Raw genomic sequence first — 14,988 nt, forward strand, 5'->3', positions numbered from 1 at the left:
AGAAAAAGGGACACTTTCTGTTTTCATAGGAAATTCCAGAACTTATCTCAGCTACTGTGAAGATTAAATTCCTCAGTTTTAAATAATCAACTTTTTGTGCATCTGTTAAATTCGGCTGAACTGTCATTGGTGTTGTGTATGGTGGAGTCAATATATGTAGCAACAACAAATATAAATTTTGTAGGTAGGAGGCAGCTACCAAACAGGGAGGTACTACCGCCTGGGTAGATATTGGAAGCATAATGTATTGTCTAATGGTAGATCCTGCTGCCATATGGCATCACGAAAATTGTGACCAAGTCCCAGGTTCCTCATCTGACTTTCTGCCTCATTTACACACAATTGCAGGATCTCAATTATTTCTCTTTCTATTGATAACACATCATACATATATTGTTTCTCACATTTGATCTTCTTGCATTTTGTATTTCTTTATGTTTCTTTATTATTATTATTATTATTATTATTATTATTATTATTATTTTATTATTTTATTTTAAATTTTGTATTTATTATAAATTTTATTTACTATGAATTATTATTATTATTATTATTATTACATTTTCGCCCCCCAGGCCCCGGTGTGGGTCATTGACCTGTGCCCGGGTGGGCGAATCCCCGTAAAAAAAAAAATAATAATAAAAATAAAAATAAAATAAAGGTCTTTTGAATCGATGTTTTCTGCTTTAAGGTTACTAAGTGATGATGTATCTCTCAGGTATGAAGGTCACGAGGATTATATACTGACGGCTCAGAAGCTCAAGGAAATGATCTCTCGCAACACCCGCTTGTGGAATACCTGCAACACTAAGGAGTGGGGAGACGCTCTATGTTTCAATGACGTCTTCTTAAAGGAAGCGTGCAAACTCTTCCCGTGGTCCATTATGAAGATTGTCAGACTCCAACTAAAACTTCTGCGGCCAATTCTGGAAGATAGTCAACTAAACACCCGCATAGTGTACCTGGTGAGGGACCCCCGAGGTGTGATCAACTCCCGCACTGACACCGTCCGGTGGTGCCACACTGAAGACTGCAAGAACCCCGAGAACCTGTGCAGGGACATGGACGACGACCTTACTACGGCTCTGCAGATGCAAAAGGACTTCCCTGGCAAGGTCTACATCCTCAGGTATGAAGACATGTCCCTCGAACCTCTTAATAAGACTCACGAACTTTTGGAGTATGTTGGTCTTGACTTCGACCCCCGAGTAAAAGAGTTTCTGGTTTCCCACACGACGAAGAACTTCGATAAGCCATGGAGTACCTCGCGTGAGTCTAAGACCAGAGTGACCTACTGGGTGTCCAAACTTCCCTCCAGTAAGTTAAAAGTGGTACAGAGTGCGTGTACACCTGTGATGAAGCGCTTCGGCTACATACCTATCACTTCCAACAAAAATATTACGGTGGAAAATATACTTGGACCACTAGTGTTACCGACCTCCTGAACATTGTGCTCAAAATAGTTCAAAATCCATATATCATAATAACAAACATATTCATTTCACCTTCACGCCAGTACTGCCAGTTTGTGATAAAGTGAAGATAAAATTATTATTACGAAGATTTAGAACAGAATATAACGCAAACTAGATTGATAATGTGGAAATGCAATATGTGTTGACTTGTCCCCGGTGCATGACGAAAAAAAAATGAAGAGAGTATTGAAACAAAGGAATTGTTATTTAGTTATAACTGCTTTATATATGTACAGGAAAATACAGTAGCTACGAACAGACAGACGATGGTGCATGTAGGTGCCGCTTCTGTTTAACCTCAGTGAGTAAACCGTTTCTCTAAGTAATCGTTTCTTAGATGAGACGCTGACGTAACGACAAATATAAGTGACTTCAGAGATATCAGCTAATTAGGGACGTCAGAGAGATTTTGACATGTTAACAATATCAAAAGAAACTTGGCAACAGGGTGCAGTAACAATGTCAGTGAGGTTAGCGTATGAAACAAGTAAACAGCGTTGCCTTATTATACATTAACTCCTCGCTAGTGACGACCTTGGCAACACTAGACAAAAGAAACCTCGGGTCACAGGAACACTGACCAGAACACTGAGTCGTTCAGCTACTGACTGTATCCTGGCCTCTCCTGCAGGATATTAAGAATCTTACATTGTGATGATTATAGTGATATAGTAATGTCATTCCTTCTTATCTAGTGCCTTAATTAGTTCGTAAAACAGTTTGTATCAAGATTAAAGTGTGTGTGTGTGTGTGTGTGTGTTGGTGAGTGTGAATGTTTGTGTGTGTGTGTTAGTGAGTGTGAATGTTTGTGTGTGTGTGTGTTGGTGAGTGTGAATGTTTGTGTATGTGTGGGTAATTAGAACCAATTTTGTTGATAAATCACCTTACATCGTCTCTTAATGAAAACTTGAAGAGATTTTATGGTGCATCATGAGTTAGTAGGGGTCAAGAACTCGTGCCACCAACAGTATGAATCAACATGCTTGAAAGTTGATAACATTTACTTTTAAGTCAGAGTGTCAAGTGCCTTAGATAACCTACACGTCCTCCTCTGAAGTACATCACTACACCCTTCTCACGTGTGGTTGCTCACTATGCACGAGCACAGTTTATAATACCGAGAGTTGAAATTCAATATGGATATTTTGTGCACTTGAGATTCATTTTATCCAAGGACAGAGATAAGCTATGAGCTGCCCTTCTAATTCTAGGGGTAGTTAATAGTATGTTTGTTTATGTGTATCTGTGTTCTTTTGACCTTTACAGCATAGAACTGAAATTTGGTGAGGTTAGGTTAATTTTACTTCGTCAAAAACCAACCCGGGCAACGCCGAGTACCCCAGATAGTACTTGCATATATGATAGATAGATAAATGCCAGTGACAGGGGGAAGGAGGTTCAGGGGAAGGATAAAGGGAGGACTGAAGTGAATTTTAGAAGGAGAGAGCATATATGTAAAACCTAAAACAAACACGTATTTGTTGTTATTGAAAAAAAAAACTGAATTCAAATGACGTTATCCACATCATGACCGGAAAGAAGCTGAACAAAGCGATTAATACAGTTATAACAACAATCAATTATAAGAATACACAATGGTGCAAAAATAAATGTAGTGGTACAAGGATCCTACCAGTCTAGAAGCACAGGAGTTCAACTGACTTCATTTCTGGAGATCGTTGGTATTTTCTGCCTTCGTCAGGAGGGACTATCAGGAACAGCTCCATGTCTTGGCTATGACAGGCGGGGTGCAGTGACTGAGGAGCTTAGTACGGTGTGGTGCTCGTGGCTGTGGTTCCTTATCACTAATTATGATGGTTTGGAGAATAGTTGCCTCGTTCTTAACAACCGTGTGATGGAGCGTTCAGGTGTACCTGTAAATTTCTAAGATTTAATTATTTCTTAGTACTCAAATAATATAAATAATTCTTAACGGTTTATGTACGCTATTTAGGTTTAACCAATCGACTATATAAACCTTGAAACGCAACAAACACTTAATAATTAGGACAACTTTTTGGTTTTGTCATACGTATACGTTAAACAAATTATTCTTCATATCAATGACCTTTATTCTTTGTAAATTCAACACTACGATTTAAAAAAAATTTAGGTTAGGAGAGGTTAGCCGAAGTTAATTTGTATCAATGCTATTTAGTTAAATTGTATTACGTTTATTTATATAACCTTCTACAGTATGTACACATCAGCTAGAAGAATAAAATTATCTGTTACAACTGTCACTAACATACACATCCATTCACTGCCCAAAGATCATTCACAATAACACACCGATTGCTTAAAGTGTATGAACTGATAAACGATTTTTATGCGAATTCCAGTTGTAATCCATCTTTCTTTACGATTACTTTGTGATATAAGATGTATTCCAATTTAGACTTAATAATACACAGTAAACAGTGTTCTGGTTCCCCATACTTGAAGAAACACGAATTAACAAGGAAAATTATTATACCCAACTGGGGCTACAGTGTGAAACTCGTCGTGACTCTGGGGGTGACAGATACAACATGTTGTACACGTACAGTATATATTGAGCAAAAAGTTTGTAACTATATAAAAATCAAAAGACAAATGAAGAGGATTGTTGAATTGGAAACTGCGGTGAAGTGAAACTGTGGATGAAGTGACAAAGTATACTGGAGGTTGGGGGGCTGGGGAGAGAGGGGGGACTTCACTGTTACTGTGATCGTGAACCTTGGCTGGATATTATGATATTACGTGTTAAATTGATTCTCTTTGATGATATTCACCTTCCTTTGTTATGGCTTTATGAGACCTTAACCCAGTTACTGTGGCTGTGATGCAGGCAAGGTATGATGAGACAGTTGTCTGAAGGATCTCTATATATTTTCGAAATACTGTAACTTAGTAAGATATTCACCCACGTTAGGGATCATCATCATCCATCATTAATCTGTTACTATCATAGGACTGACTTAGTAAATTTAAGTATGTTTAGTGTGACACCTGAGTTACAGAGGTGATCACATTATGTTGTCTGTGCTCAAAACAATCTCAACCGTCCATCGCGCAGTGGTAGCTAGTTTTAGTGGTGATAAATCAGTGTTACCTTGTAGTGGTGATAATTTGATAAATCCTAGTGTTGCCTCTTCACCTTCCATAACTTCCATTGCCTGTAATGATGTAGGAAAGACGCATATAATTCCACAATGCAATAAATTATATTGGTAACTCTCTAACATACTGTAACTCACAAAGCTATCTTTATACACACCACTCATTGTTTGCCTTAACTAAGAAAATTAAATAAAGAACGTCAAACAACATAATCTCAGTATAAAACAGATATAGTTGTGATATAACTAAAAAAAATGGATAAACATATAATTGGAAACACACACACAAAATTTAGTACAGTACAATGGAGTGACTGCCAATAACGAACTATTCTTTTCTAACGGTGCAGCTCATATATTGTTTAATACCCAAAGGTGAATTTTAAGCATTACTGAAAATTCACGAATTCACTACCAAATTTATGATATATATGATTGATATTTGTAATAATGATTTAATGTGATGCACGTTTGATATTACAGATTCTCTCCTCTTTCCTGTGACAAATGAGCACAATGCTATTCAGATTTCTAATTATTTATTTCTTTATCTGTCGTATTGCTGTTAATAGCATCAATAAAAGAGGTATAAATTATTATAATTATTGTTGTTCATTTTACAATCGTATGTTTTAATATCGATAATTATGATACAATTATTATTTTTAGATACTGTATTAGTATTATTATAGGATTATTTCACACATAAAAGCTGTATGACAGAACATTGTGCTTTAACTATGTCTTAATAAATACCCTGTTTATGTCAAATAAATCATGTGTTGAGGCACTTTAAATATGTCAAGTAATTACTATGACAAGAAACACCACATCTCTATATTTTCTTGCCACGCTGTGTTGTTGTTGTTATTAATCACATCATGGAGTTGACTTGCAAATTCCGCTTTTATATCACAGTGTTTATTTTTGTATACAGTGCTGTATTTATTATGAAGCTACAGCCACCGTGTGTACAAAATTCCATAAGTCGTTGCCTGTAGCTCATGTCATATAAAAGATAACACTAAAAATATTCTATAAATCTTTATGTGTTTCTTTTATTGTGTTCGAATGTTTATTTAAACCTGAAATAAGGATCAGTGTATAGTTATCGAGATATGAATGAGAGTAATCATTTTCCATTTTGTGTTGTTTTAAACCCTAGGTGGCGGTATAACAAGTTTGTCTCACGTTGCTTAATAAATCATCTAGTCTAGTTGTGTGTTTTTCTTGTCAATAAAACAGGGAAATACATGAATATTTAATATCCTTAAATAATATATATGTCCTACGGTGTCTTAATAAAATATTATTACATATTACAAAATATAGAATGTTCATATGAAGTATTTGATAAAGAAATACAAACTATTATCGGGATATAAATGGTATATCACAGGAGGTTGGCACTTGAGTGTACACATCTATACTACTGACGTTAATATATACTGTACATATACGGTTTACCTGCACAACAAGGACGATTAACTGCCATAACCCTCATACAGGTTGTGTTCAAAAAACTAATATTGCTGGTCAAAATGTTCGCCAGTAATATTTCCAGGAATGAATACTTATAAGTTCACATGAAGGAGCATTGTCAGGTCACAAGGCCCACTAGCAGTACACACAATTCACTTAACTACTGTATACAGGAACTGAGGTCGTTACCTTCACTCAACAAGGTCACGGACTCGATCATGATGACACAGGATATGTATTGAGGTCAGTCCGGTGACATGGCACATATATAGGTCAGAGATCACATGACAAGGCACGTTATTAGGTCAATTCAGTGACACATCACCACGTGGACACACAAGTGAAGGGAACTAACTGATCATGGTTCAGCTGGCTGCCACTAGGAGGGAAGTGAGGTGCTGTTGGCACAACCTAGTAATAATTTACCTCGGTAATAATAATACAAGAATACAATATTAATAAAGTAATTAAGACTAGTAAAGCACTTTAGAGCGCAACTCAAAATTATTACTGAAGAGTAATTAATATAATTAATTTCACTGGACGATAAATTACCTTACCTAATTATCTTTTAGCATGACTAGAACTACCGGTACTGTTACTGGTTATAAAAAGTATCCGAAGAATCAATCTCAGAAGTTTTAGTTTTTTATATAAAATTTGGCGCTTGTCTTCAAATGTGTGGAACATCCTCTACACTACAGGAATGAACATGACCAGGCGATTTGTACTTCTATGGAAGGGAATGTTGTGGTTCATCGCTGAATACAGCTGAGCGTGATCTGATCAATTAAACTATACCCTAAAGTCAGTAAGCAGCTTCTACAGACCCGGGTAGACTAAGCTTCATCGAGGACATCAGCTTGTACCGAGAAGTCATCGTTCTCCACCTCCAGAATGTCGTCCTCATCATCAGTATCCGTGAGAGGGTTAGCGGAGGATGGCAGGGCCTCGGGATGACGTGAACGGACGTGTCGGTCGAGATCCCTGCGTCGCACCAGCACTTTCCCGCAATGGTCGCACCGGTAGGGCGTTTCACCCTCCGCGTGTAGTCGTACATGTTTATTCAGGTTGCTGGGGTCGCCGAAGGGTCGCAGGCAAACTTTACACTTAAGGGGCTTGTAGCCTGTGTGGGTGCGGATGTGGATCTTGAGGCCGTATTTCCGGGAGTACACTTTACCGCAGTAAAGGCAAAGATGACCGCGTCGGCTACGACCCAGATTTGATACCAGCGTCTCCATTTCAGCACAAGGGTCCACTGTACCCCCGGCAGGACTCGCGTCCAGGAGAGGGCGAGTAGCCCCAGCCAGTGGCATGACTGGCATCAGGGGCTGGGTGGCACTGGCACTTTGGGAGCGAGAGTGACTAGGTATTAGTGTTCCCAACAGTAATCGTGGGTTCAATAATAAATTTGAGCCATTTGTGGGTTGTGGACCGCCCATGATGAGCGGGTGTACCGTAGATGCCCTAAAGTAACCACGAGAGGGACCTGGGGGCAGTAATGTTGGGGGTCTTGGAAAAATTTGGAGTCTAGGGACAGGTCCCTCTGGACGTCCCCCGACGTTGCTACTCACCCGTCGGAAAGCGGAGCGGGGTTCCTGCCCCACGAGGGAGGACCTGGGTGAGGTGGGTCTGGAGGTGTTAACATGACAACTGGTGGAATCAGGTGACACTGGTTTATGTCCCACAGGTGACCTACGCCCTCCTGACACGCTTGGTGACGTCCCCGGGGAATTGTTAGTGGCTCGGGAAGGTGGCAACGGCGGCTTTTGAGACACTGAAGTCTTGTCAGAAAGGCGGGATAGCAGAGGCGTGAACCAAGGCTTGGGCGTGACGCGGGCGGGAGAACAATAGAGCCGTTCCCACAGCAAGTGCGACGCCAGGGTGTCGCAGCGGGCCGCCAGGTGGAGCTTGAGGGGGTTGGGCGCCGTGAACTGACGGTCGCAGTGTGGACACACATACACTCCGTCTACAAGAACCACAATTGTGTCAAATATTAAAAATGAGACATTAAATTTACGAAACTATCATTGCCTACGACTGAAATACTATGTACTGTATATAGTGTAATAAATCAACTTGCCAGGGTCGTGTTTCAATTGTGGTTTTGGATACAAAAACGAAGGGTGTCAATAGGCTCTTCAAACTGACATAGAATAAGAATAATAAAGTTAAATAACTCACTTCTTATGTGGGAGAAGTTCAAAAAGGGGAGACCCAGCTGGGCGGCTACCTCTGACGAGAACCACAAGGGAGGCGTCTCCCCCTCTTTCACCACCCTCGTCAGCGTCACCCTCAGCGCTGTCCGGCCAGCCTCCCGCTGCTGGTGCTCATGAGCATAGGTTAGAGTGGCAGCTTCTGCATGAACGTCTGTAGCCAGGGGTAGTATAGGTAACCATGTTTTTAAGTCAACGTTGTCTGCAGCCACCAGCATCCCGTCTTTGACCTGAGAAAGAAGAGACAGAGTGTGAGGAGGTCTGTGGTTCACACCCTGGTGAGTGCCCTAAAAGTAATCGTTTTAAAATGATACGAACGTAAAATTCCTATGTCAGTTCTAATTTGCTTCTGGTGACATAGACAACATATATAAGCGTGTCTTAGGTCAACCTCCAAGTAATTATAAATATGATCCAAAACAATGTGAGTCACTATTGAACTTGTCTTTGATGTAATGACATGTACAAAAATGGCGCCCACCTTCTCCAGCGACCACCTTACTCCAGCGACCACCTTCCTCCAGCGACCACCTTCCTCCAGTGACCACCTTACTACAGTGAAAACCTTACTACAGTGAAAACCTTACTCCAGCGACCACCTTACTGAGCGACATTCTCTCGGACACGGTATGTTGGAGACAGTTTCTTTACATCACAAACACTAAAACCACTAAAATACTCATATTTTAAGATAACTATCACAAAAACTAATACATTAAAATGGTACAAAATATTAAATTAAAAGGACATAGAATAATATATCAACAAAAATATTCCAAGATAAACACACTAATCACCTTACTGGCCATTAGAGCAGACTATCAATTCTCTGTTAGGACTTTAGGTGTCTAGCGTTAGTACAGGAGGAAACAAAAGTACCTGAAGAAATAAAACCGCCATGTTTAGTTTGGTCGCACTGGATAACGAACTTCCTTCTCACATATGACCCGGGACAGAAATTGAACTCGGGACACATAGTAAAAGAATCAGAATGAGGAATAGAGAGAGAGAGAGAGAGAGAGAGAGAGAGAGAGGTAGGAGGACGGAAGAGAGAAATATAGATAAACAGAAATAATTGAAAGAGAACGAAAATAGAAAGTCGAAGAAACAAAGTGAGAGAGAATGACAGTAAGCGAAATGAGGGAGAGACACAGAGTGAAACAAAGAGAGGCGAACCAAGATAAAGAGACAGACACAGCTAGAGAGAGAGAGAGGTAAAGAGACAGCTAGACTCACACACCTGTAGCTTGAGGGTGGATGGGTGGTGGTGGTGTCGCTGCGGCAGGAACTTATCTTGGGTCAGATTCACACTTAGGTCGTGGGCGGCGTGGGCGTGAGTCGATACCGCCCTCGGGAGATCAGTACCGGCCATCACCATCAGCGGGGATGTGGGCGTAAGGACGGGCGGGGCCAGGACGGAGGCTTGGGTGCAGGAGTGATCAGGGGCGGTGTTCGACTCGGAGTGGGCGGTAGTCGGGGCAACACAAGCGGCCCATTCACGCCCATGGCCGCCTACCATCACGCCCACAGTCATGCCACTCCGCCACTGCTACTTCTGACTTTTTTTTATCTTATCTTCTTATTACGATTGGCTTTCTTTATTGTTTTATCTCTTGCTTCTCCTCTCTTGTTACTGTTTATCACCCGCGTCTTCTCACTCCCCTTCACTCGCCCTTAGCTCACACCCTTATCTCTTGCGGCTTCCTCCGTCTTCGTGTCAGGTTCTGCACGTCCCTCGGGTGTCCTATAATGCGACGTGCACGTGCTGGCCCCTGAGGTACAAGTGTGGGCACGTGGCACGCGCGTGCGGCTATATACTGATGCACAAGCGTGGGAGAGTGTCAGCTGGGCCGCACGTGGTACACACCAGCTGCCTGGAGGCCAGTCTCACCCCCTCCCACCCCTCCTGCTGTCGTCCTACTGGTGTGGTGGTGGTAGTGTGGTGGTGGTGGTATTAATGGTGATCGTAATAGTGGTGTGGTGGTAAGGGTGTGGTGATGGTGGTAGGAGTGTGGTGATGGTGTTGGTAGTAGTGGTGTGATGGTGGTTGTGAGGTACTGTAGTGGTAGTGGTGTGATGGTGGTGGTAGTGTGGTGATGGCGTTGTGGTGGTTGTGGTAGTAGTGTGATGAGGTGTCGACTGGTGGTGGTGATAAAGTGGTGCATGGTGACAGGTGATGAGTGATGAAGCGCTAGTAGTGACTGGCGGTGGTGATGGTGACAGCATAGTGGTTATGGTGATTGGTAGTGGTTTATATTAACTTTTTTGAACTTAGAATAAGTTTACAAAATGAACTGATGAAGGATGAAGCAAGTGGCAGTGTGTGTGTGTGTGTGTGTGTGTGTGTGTGTGTGTGTGTGTGTGTGTGTGTCTACTATACTGACACACAGATTTGTTATCATCGTGCCAAACTGTTTCAACTTCCGAGTGACAATCACCTAAAAATTTCCGGTATAGTGTTGTTACTTTTTGTTAGTGATCCCTAAAGTATTCAAGATCAGTTGTGTCTGGCATTGTTGTGGGTCTTGTAAAAAAATACCAGCGTCTTATAGCAGTGGTGTGGGATTTAAGTCGGATTTTGCTGGCTATCTCCGCCTGCAGGTTAATCTTAGTGGATTTTTTTTCAGATGAGATTAGACACGTGCTTCCGATCCTGGTGGTACCGACAATAAAAATCAACCAACAAACAGACGGCAGCGGGTCCACCACAAGACAGAATAAACAAGGATAATGTGGGTTAATGGCGGGCAGCACGTGCTACGCCGCACCACTTGTTCGTCACGCCGCGTTCACTCGCTATCAAACAGATTTCTGCTTCACATTTTCGCCTCATCAACTCCTCGTCCAGGGAGCAACACATCGATTTCCCTAATATTTTTTGTTTGATTGTGAGTTTATTTATTAGTTTTCGTATTGTGAGTTTGATTTAGGGAGTGAAATGTGGAAGAAGGTGGAGATATTAAGAAATATTAGATGCTCAATTGACTGTGTGGATAATCCAGAGTGGCGCCCTTCCCCTATATTGACTGTACACTTGTCATCCGACCCCGACCAGAGCGGGCGGGGAGATGAGGGGGGGGGGCGAGAAGGGGAAAGGGGATAGGAAGGCAATTGGGGGAAAGGCAAGGGAAAGCGATTAATTTTGGGGGGCGGGGGGGGGGAGCATGAAGAGGGAGGAAAGGACGAAGGGAGAGATAATACACGTTACTAATTATACATTAACTACGGCGACTCTCAACCAAACTCACCATCTTCACTACGCTCTCGATCAGGTATTTTATAGATTTTTCCTCTCTTTTTTTTTCGCTCAGCCATGAGGGTGAGAGATTTCATATAAGTAAAGGTCGAGTCTCGGCACAATTTCGACGTCATCTTGGCTGTTTTCTCTTTAGGGGATATCCTTGATCGCATCGACTTATTGTTCACCCAAATTATTGTATGCAGGATCAATGTGAACTGGCATGACGATTTGACTGAATATCTATCTATCTATCATTCTAGATATGTTCAAATGTTACCAAATGCGAGGAATTTAAGAATACCTTGCCTTGCCAAATCTGAACCAAAGGAGAATAATATTGACGGTTGAGAAAAGTTTCGAGTTAACAGATTACATTAATACTTAGATTAAAGCTTTTGCATATAAATGAATAACATGTTCGAGCATTATTGAATAACGAACAGCCACTCGCGTCCCTGACTGTGTGACCCCAGTGCAGGCTAACGGAAAAATTAGCCAAGTTCAGAATACTTTTGTTTAATTGACTACCATCTTTATCTCCATAACGTCTCAAGTAAATGTCTTGGTGTATGGAACAATGGCAGACAGCTTCAAATCAATACCAGAATACAGTGGTACAGTACAGGATGAGAGAACGGCGTTTCCCTATACACCGAACATGGCAGGTTCCGGACACTCCAGTTTCCTCCTGTATTGTACTAACTCTGGATTCAAGGGGAATAACCATCATTGGACCTCTAGGAAGCAGTTAATAATAAATATAATTTATTTATTTATTATTCAACATATACTATTTAAGCTCAACTTACAAATATCGGCTGTAAATATCATTCCATTAAACTGAATGAGTTATATTTACCGAGATAAATAGAATTCACCGATTAAGCTTGAGGAACAATAATTATACCACTATTTCTTTTCACCTGTTTTAAGGAGTAATGAATAGTTGGCACACTAACACTGTCATCACCATGCCTCCTGTTAATATTCATCAGAGGTACAGGTAGTGTGAGCAGGAAGAGGTAAACATACATCATCAGGTAATTCGTAGTTGCAACTCCACATTCTTATCACTCCCAAATTTCGAGTAAAATATTGTTTTTTAATATTTTTTTATTAACTCCTATTTAAATTTCCACGAGGAGAAAGATTCACAGTGCTAAGTTATATGTTTAACTAAGGTTCGTGAAGAACAGGGAATACATGAACTTATATGGAACAATTTTAAACCAATAGGTATAAAATACCGATTAAAACACAAGTCAAGGGGGGTTTTTCTGTCGGTTAAGTTAGCTGAAAAAATAATTAAACCTAACCTAACCTAGCCTAGATTAGGCTAAGGTAGTTGAAAAAAAATCATAAAAAAAACTTTCGTGGGTATAAGGGAAGAATACCTAAAGAGAAGGTAAGGTTAGGTGAGGTTTGTTTTCCCTCACAGTGGTTTAGTTCACACTTTTTTATAAACTAGACACCGTATAGGATAATGAAAAGTATGATTAATACAATATTCCTGCAGAAACAAACACAATTACCTTCTTAAATTTTCCATAGTTGTTTAACGTATGAACCTGCGAAGAGTATATGTACTTCAAGACCTTAACTTTGGGAACAGAATTATGTAACAATAACAACAGTTTCTAAAGAAAAACAATCGTTAAACAGTGCGGTGTAACTTACAGATAATAGATCACGGGGGTAGCCATATTGTGGTAATTATTAATAAAGTGTTTACGGCCGTCAATAACATCATCGCCATATAGCCAGCAGACGCACCAATGCACACCATAACAGCCCTTAATGTGTTGTGACTTCGAGCTGAATTTCAATTTGCTTTTGCGTTTCGTGGTCAGAATTATTATTTACGATGAAACCATCTTTAAACAAAAGCGATAGAAAGCTTAATTTTGTTTGTCACGTGAAATCACGGCTAATTCACGGCCGCCTAGATGTGCCTGCCAGAAGATAAGTTTTATTTTTAAAATTCTTATGGTATATGAATATTACTGAACTAGTAGTGACGAATTACACTATGACGAATAAATAATGTAAGCATTACAAGTGAAAAATCTATAATAGTTTTATCCATAAAAGAAAAGTAAAAGTTTAAAAGTCTCTATTTGAGATCACGCGTGATGGACCAATAGACTCGTCAAAAGCTGTTGTGAGGGCGTGGCTTTAGGGCTATTGTAGCGGTACACACGATATATTTCTATTCATTTGATACCTCCATATTACCGATAATTTCTTTAATAATGTTATTCATAAATCAATCGTTCATTATATCAATATCCAAAAAAATATTCTGTTGTTGACCAATACTTCGGGAAATAGGTTTTAGTTAAATACTGATTGGCAACTATAGAGTCATCATCTTAACAATAGCCTCAATAGTGAATGACACAAATGATCCCGAAAATGTTATCTATAGACAAGTAATTTATTCCCTATTTGGTGAGGCTGCCCAAGCGCCGCAACTAGTCATAGAAGGCGTCCATGTAATTTAATATTACTCCATGCGGGCAGATTTCAAGTAAGTAAATTACTGCAATAAAATTATCAGTGCTTGATTCTTCTTGCGTGCGGTATACAGTATATCTTTGTTGCACAATACGAGTATTCACCTTGTCCCAGGCGGCGTAGTCATTACCATTAACAAAAATGAGCCTTTATTATTAAGTCACATTTCAACAACCTTTAATTAGTTCATATTGTAATACAAATGTACCAACACTATAGGCGTGCTGCGTTGTAATAACCAAGGTCTACATAGGATCCTATATAGACCTTGGTCGTAACTACTTTGTCTACAGACGCAGTGTGCTGTACTACTGGTGTGGGTCTATTTACTTGTCTATGGCTTTAAAAAAAAAATAATAATATATATATATATATATATATATATATATATATATATATATATATATATATATATATATATATATATATATATAATTTGGAAGGTGGTGAGGGTAATATGTGGTTTAGCGTTACAGTGTGTAAATGATGGTGGTGTCGAGGGAATATTATGGATCACTCATTGGTGATTAACTCTACCGAGGATTTGAGAGATTTGCTCGGGGATTATGGAGGTGTTGGGGGGGAGGAGGTGGGGCGAGGGTCACTCAGTGGTTCAGTGCGGATGTTTTTGGTGGCAGGAGATTTCATCACTGTTTAATCAGCGGGTGAAATAATAATAACAGTAACAGTATTAATATATTCCCTTCAGTTTTGTATTCCGATTCTACTGAACATTTTCTAAAGTGCCATCGGACGGTACTTGATATCAGCTGAACTCGAAGTAGAGGTGTTTAGGGTAGTGAGGCCATGGTGGGTTTTAGGTATGGTGCTTGACTTACTGTGGTGTATGGTAGGCGGTGGCCAGTGATTAGTTATGGACCATATCTCTGGAAGTCGGCCACGTGCTGTTGACTGGGAACGAACAGCTGACCTATACCCAGCTAGTCTCTCTGTTG

At 40.2% G+C, this 14,988-nt stretch overlaps 2 protein-coding genes across 6 annotated transcripts in view; one reads left to right on the forward strand and one right to left on the reverse strand.

The window, feature by feature from the left end:
- LOC121860088 (carbohydrate sulfotransferase 1-like) overlaps positions 1 to 4,149 on the forward strand; it is a 49,267-nt gene extending 45,118 nt beyond the window's left edge. For all 5 annotated transcript variants that reach the window (XM_042357115.1, XM_042357117.1, XM_042357116.1 and 2 more), the window contains one exon: positions 719 to 4,149. In XM_042357115.1, the coding sequence (XP_042213049.1) occupies positions 719 to 1,445 (727 nt within the window). In that variant the 3' untranslated portion in view covers positions 1,446 to 4,149. The remainder of the gene's footprint in view (positions 1 to 718) is intronic.
- Positions 4,150 to 5,685: 1,536 nt separating this feature from the next.
- Positions 5,686 to 9,808, reverse strand: LOC121860100 (zinc finger protein 574-like). The gene is made up of 3 exons (XM_042357135.1): positions 9,640 to 9,808; positions 8,243 to 8,428; positions 5,686 to 8,027 (listed from the first exon to the last, which is right to left on the reverse strand). Exons 1-3 carry the CDS (start codon positions 9,806 to 9,808, stop codon positions 6,898 to 6,900), a joined length of 1,485 nt encoding a protein of 494 aa, XP_042213069.1. The 3' UTR covers positions 5,686 to 6,897.
- Positions 9,809 to 14,988: the final 5,180 nt, after the last annotated feature.

This window comes from Homarus americanus, unplaced genomic scaffold (genome assembly GCF_018991925.1).
Source record: "Homarus americanus isolate GMGI-L3 unplaced genomic scaffold, GMGI_Hamer_2.0 scaffold58837, whole genome shotgun sequence".
NCBI lineage: Eukaryota > Metazoa > Arthropoda > Malacostraca > Decapoda > Nephropidae > Homarus > Homarus americanus.

Excerpts from the sequence above, each read along its gene's own strand:
- LOC121860100 (XM_042357135.1), bottom strand. The coding sequence starts at position 9,808 with ATGACTGTGGGCGTGATGGTAGGCGGCCATGGGCGTGAATGGGCCGCT. Across the intron at positions 8,429-9,639 it reads CCCGCTGATGGTGATGGCCG|ACGTTCATGCAGAAGCTGCC; the intron begins GTACTGATCTCC and ends CCCTGGCTACAG. Across the intron at positions 8,028-8,242 it reads GAACTTCTCCCACATAAGAA|ACGGAGTGTATGTGTGTCCA; the intron begins GTGAGTTATTTA and ends TGGTTCTTGTAG.